The sequence below is a fragment of the Otolemur garnettii genome, unplaced genomic scaffold (assembly GCF_000181295.1).
Source record: "Otolemur garnettii isolate 467f Iridium unplaced genomic scaffold, OtoGar3 scaffold00204, whole genome shotgun sequence".
NCBI lineage: Eukaryota > Metazoa > Chordata > Mammalia > Primates > Galagidae > Otolemur > Otolemur garnettii.
Window position 1 is genome coordinate 585,381 of NW_003852599.1, and position 5,651 is coordinate 591,031.

Here is a 5,651-nt window from a genome sequence, read left to right on the forward strand (position 1 = left end):
CGGCCTCCGCCGCCCAAACTTTTCTCCGGGCGAGTCTCCCGGCTGCGGCCGCCCCCAGGCATGGGCGCCGCGCCGCAGGGGGCCTGACCCCGCGCCAGGTCCTCCCGCCGCGCCATGGCGGCCCGCGCGCCCCCAGCCGCACCTGCGGCCGAGGAGCCGGGGGGCCCGGGCAGCCCCCCGCGCAAGAAGAAGTCTCGCTCGGGCCTCCGCCGCGCCTTCAGCTGGCTGCGGGTCAGGCGCCGCAAGAAGAAGGCGGCGGGGGCCGAGGGCGCCGAATCGGCCGCCCCCCGGGCTAAGAAGGCGGACGACAAGGCCAAGAGGGCCAAGGGCAAAGGCCGAGGTAAGACGGCCGGGCACCTGGACTGAGCGCCGGGAGGCGCCGAGGGTGCGGCCGGGGCGGCTACGCTGGGGGTCCGCGGCATGTTGGAGATGGGTGACTCCCTAGCTGTTGGTGCTGGGGGAGCGAAGAGCCCCGGACTCAGGCCGAGCACCCCCTATCATGTGCTGCTCCCATGCACTTTTCAGACTCTGCTCTGCCTCACTCTGAGGGGAGGGACCCCCGGCTGGGGCAAGGATCCACTGGCTTAGGCAGGAAGTGCTGGCAGTCTGGCTTTCGGGGCGGTGAGACAAATTCCCCCTCCCCCAAGCTCACCCTGCTCCTGCCCTCTGCTGAGTCAGGGGGTGAGAGACTTGACTCTGGCCTGGGGCCAATGGGAGAGGCAGGTGGCTTTGGGTGTGTGTGTGGGGTCCCTCTGGGTTTGGAAGGTCAGCTGTACTGGAAAGGAGCTCTGGATCTGAGTTCCCACCCTCATAAAGGACCCAGTATAGAGCAAAGCATGCTTTAGGTTCTTAACTGTGTTAGCTTTTCCCACCTGGCTCCCCTCAGGGCTCACCTGGGCCAAACCACAAACATCCACCTCCTGGGGTGGTGAGCTCACCATGGTATCCAGCAGCCGCTTAGCATCATTCCTTCCCCTAGCCCTGGCAGAGACATGCCAGTGTCCGGAGTGTGCTTGCAGATGGGGGAAACTGAGGTCCAAGTTAAATGGTGAGGCTGTACCTGGGCTGTATTTACAATGCAACAGCTAATTCCCAGTCTTTCCGAGTTTGAGTCCCTAGGCCCCTTCGGCCTCATAGATGGGCAAGTTGAAAGGAGGGGATGATGACCTAGCATATCGCTGCTAGGGTCATTTTGCTTTTGGCCACTTGCTTGGGTCTTCCCTCATCTCCCCGTTTCTGTCTTCCTTTTGGTGTGGAGAGTGTGAGTCTCTGCAAGAGGGTAGGGATCAGAAGTCTACCTTTCCTTTACTGCTGCTGCATTGCTGGAGGTGAGGAAATGGCGGGGTGTGTGTGTGGGCCCATCCCATTCCGCCTGTATTTACCCTCCCAGTGTCCTTTAACCACCTCCTCTGGAGGAGAATTAGAAGGAACACTTTAGGGGTCAGGAAAAGGGTAGAAAGCCTCTTGTGTGATTGCATCCGGCTTGATCTTCCTTTTGGATAAAGGCCCTACTCCCTTGCGGCCCAACCACAAGTGGAAGTCAGGGACTGGGGTTGGTATGGCTGGGCCAAACCCTGAGGGAGGGTTTGGGTGAGGGGTGTTTCCAAGGGCTTTGCAGTCCTAGCAGGACATGGAGTTTGTCCCAGGGCTGCCCCACTGGGATTCCATCTGAAGTCATCCCCATCTCACACAAGTAGGCATGGGTCCGAATTGCAGCAGGATGGATTGTGGTCAGACTATCAGGACTGGCAGGCAGATGGCTAGTGGACCAGTAATGTACCCCAGGGCAGATCAGTGTGGAGGCAGGGGGCTGGAAAAGCTGAGCCTATAGGTCCTTGCTATAGCAGTTCAAATTTGGGGCCATGGGGTCATTGGCCAAGCATTTCCCTGCCTTGTGTTTGGTATTGGGTGGCACTGGGCTTTCAGAGCAGCAGGTTGGCCTGATCTGAGCCCACGTGCATGGGCAGCACCTGCCTGCCCTTGGCTGTTGTTTCCCTAGGTCTGGGGGTTGCCCCAGGTACACTGGAGGAAGTCCTGTTCCCTTTTGCTCCAGTCCCCTATTATTGCAATTGTTTCCTTGTCACCTGCCTGGCCCAACTTCTTTTTTGTTTATTAAGAGAAATAAATCTGATCCTTCTAATCTCCACTGGCACTGTTGGCCAGGAAGGGGAAGCCTAAAGAAGGCTTAACTCTTCCAGGGAGAATGTTCATAATGGAGATGGGGGAGGTGGTGAGAAGGCTACCCAGAAAATTCCTGGGAGGTCAGGGGCCTTTATCTCTTCTGCTCTGTTCTGATCTCTGAACCAAAGATCCAGAGATGCAGCCCTGGCTGCTGTAATCTTTTTTTTTTTTTTTTTTTATTAAAGACAGGTCTTACTTTGTCATCCTTGGTAGAGTGCTATGGTGTCACAGCTCATAGCAGCCTCCAGCTCTTGGGCTTAGGGTGATTCTCTTGCCTTAGCCTCCCGAGTAGCTGGAACTACAGGCACTCACCACAACACCCAGCTATATTTTTTGTTGCAGTTTGGCTGGGGCTGGGTTTGAACCCGCCACCCTCAGTATATGGGGCTGGTGCCCTACTCACTGAGCCACAGGTGCCGCTTTGGCTGCTCTAATCTGACTCTTGTACTGTGAGATGGGGAAACTGAGCTTGTAATAATTTTAAGCACCAATCTTCCAGGATTCCCCTATTGCCCTCTCTACCCTGCACAGACTTAGAAGAGAGGAAATCTGACATTTATTGATTATTCTGAATGTGTCAGGAACGCTGTATCCATTGTCTCATTTGCAGATGAAAAAAACTGAGGCTCAAGAATGGTGAATGAGTGATTTGACCAAACTGGGATTTATTTATTTATTTATTTTTGAGACAGAGTTTCACTGTGTTACCCTTGGTGTCACAGCTCACAGCAACCTCAAATTCTTGGGCTTAAGTGATTCTCTTATCTCAGCCTCAGAAGTTGCTGGGACTGCAAGTGCCTGCTACAATGCCTAGCTATTTTTTCTTTTTTTTTAAGAGATGAGGGTCTCACTCTTGCTCAGGTTGGTCTCAAACTCCTGAGCTCTCACAATCCACCCGCCTCCAGCCTCCCACAGTGCTGGGATTACAAGTGTGAGCCACCTCGCCCAGCCTCAAACTGGGCTTTAAACTCAAATCACCTGCCTCCAAAAATGGAACTGTTGCCATGACTCTCTTAAGGACATAGATAGAGGGTAAGGTTTAAAGATCTTCTCATCCAACCCACTTTACAGATGGGAGATGGCCCAGAGAGATTTGCAGAAACTTGATAGAGGGGAGAAAGTATCAGAGTCAGGTACATGAGAGTTTAAATCCTAGCTCAGCTACTTGTAGGCCGTGTGACATTGGACAAGTAACTGCTCTGGGGCCTCACTGATTCTATTATTGTCTCAAGGGGAAGAAAGGGTATCATAGGGGTGATCCTCTGGCTGGACATAGCCTTGGTAGGTCTGTGATCCTTCTGTTTCGCCAAGATTCTCATAAGACAATCCTAGCACTCTAGGAGGCCAAGGCAGTAGATTACGTGAACTCAGGAGTTAAGATACCAGCCTGAGCAAGAGCAAGACCCCATCTTTACTAAAAATAGAAAAACTGTCTGGGCCCTGCGGCAGGAGCCTGTAGCCCTAACTACTTGGGAGGCTGAGGCAAGAGGACTGCTTGAACTCAGGAGTGTGAAGTTGCTTTGAGCTATGATGCCACAGCACTCAACCCTAGGACAATGGAGTAAGACTCTGTCTCCAAAAAAAAGAAAGAAAGAAAAAAAAAGATTCTCAGAAGAGAAGATAGAAATTTTTTTTGTTGTTGCCCTCGGTAGAGTGCAGTGGCATCACAGCTCACAGCAACTTCCAGCTCTTGGGCTTAGGTAATTCTCTTGCTTCAGACTCCTGAATAGCTGGGGCTAGAGGTGCCTGCCACAATGCCCGGCTATTTTTTTTGTTCCAGTTTGGCCGGGGCCAGGTTTGAACTTGCTGCCCTAAGTATATGGGGCCAGTGCCCTACTCACTGAGCCACAGGCGCTGCCCAGATATAAAAATTTTTATTTTTATATTTTTAATTTTTTGTAGAGATGGGGGTCTTGCTATGTTGCAAGATCATTCAGGCTGATCTTGAATTCCTGGCCTTAAGTGATCCTTCCACCTTGTGGCCTCCCAAAGTGCTGGGATTATAGACTGAGCCTCCATGCCTGGCTGGAAATGAAAATTAAAGAGAAGTCACCATAGAAATGAAAGGGGTTGCTATTATTGTGTTTATAAGTTTAGTCACCTGAGCTCTTAAGGACCCAGTCTGTAGGGCTGATGAGAACAACTCTGCTGCCCTCCATTGTACGTGAGGCTGGCAGGTTATTTATTTCCTCTAAACCTTAATTTCCTTATCAGTAACATAGGTGTAATCAATCCTGGCTTTCACGGGTATTGCAAAGATTAAATTAGATAGCAGACATGTAAGGCTTTGTGAATTTGGGGAATATGATGCAGAAAGTGGCAGGTTTCTGCTGTTGTGGTGCTGAGGTCTTGGGCAGTGGATAAATTCATCCTGATTCATGTCTGGAAAACAACTCACTTGGCTATACCTCAGATGCCCGTCATGGTGATGATTACTGAGCAGGATTCACAGAAGGTGGAGTCTCACCTTTGTCTAATTGGAAGACTCAGACATAAGAAAAAGTTAAAAAAACAAAACCAGGGATCCATATTCTCCTGAAATATCACCTAGACTCCAGACAAGTGTATGGGAAGGAAGCGTTTCTTTCTTTTCTTTTTTTTTTTTTAGGGACAGAGTCTCATTTTATCGCCCTTGGTAGAGTGCCATGGTATTACAGCTCACAGCAACCTCCAACCTCAGACTATAGGCGCCCGCCACAACTCCCAGCTATTTTTTTGTTGCAGTTTGGCTGGGGCTGGGTTCGAACTTAACACCCTCCATATATGGGACTGGTGCCCTACTCACTGAGCCACAGACTCTGCTCCGGGAAAGAAGTGTTTCTAGGACAGATGCTAGGATTAGAGCCCAGAGGATAATCAGGAGAGGCTTTCTGGAGGAGGTGGGCAGATTGGAAGGAGGGCAGAGTCCTGGCTGATCTGAAGAAGAGAAGTAACAGGAAGTCTGCTATGTACCAGACCCTGGCCAAGCTTATTTTTTTGCGGCAGAGTCTCACCTTGTCACTCGTGGTAGAGTGCCATGGTGTCACAGCTTAAAGCAACCTCAAACTCCTGGGCTTAAGTGATTCTCTTGCCTCAGCCTCCGAAGTAGCTGGCACTATAGGCACCCACCATAACACCTGGCTATTTTTTTTTTGTAGAGACAGTCTCACTCTGTTGCCCTCGGTAGAGTGCCGTAGCGTTACAGCTCACAGCAACCTCCAGCTCTTTGGACTTAGGCGATTCTCTTGCCTCAGCCTCCTGAGTAGCTGGGACTACAGGCCCCCCACAACACTTGGCTTATATTTTTGTTGAAGTTTTGCCGGGCTGGGTTTGAACCTGCCTCTGCCCTTGGTATATGGGGCCAGCACCCCACTCATTGAGCCACAGGTGACGCCTAGCCTTTTTTTTTGAGACAGAGCCTCAAGCTGTCCCCCTGGGTAGAGTGCTGTGGCATTACAGCTCACAGCAACCTCCAACTCCTGGGCTCAAGC

The 5,651-nt window shown here is 51.5% G+C and overlaps 1 protein-coding gene across 1 annotated transcript in view; it reads left to right on the forward strand.

Annotated features, from left to right (window-relative positions):
* Positions 1-10: 10 nt before the first annotated feature.
* The window catches only part of KIAA1522 (KIAA1522 ortholog), a 36,890-nt gene continuing 31,249 nt past the window's right edge, over positions 11-5,651 (forward strand). Inside the window, exon 1 of the mRNA XM_012812378.2 lies at positions 11-340. Coding sequence (XP_012667832.1) covers positions 115-340 — 226 coding nt within the window. The 5' untranslated portion in view covers positions 11-114. The remainder of the gene's footprint in view (positions 341-5,651) is intronic.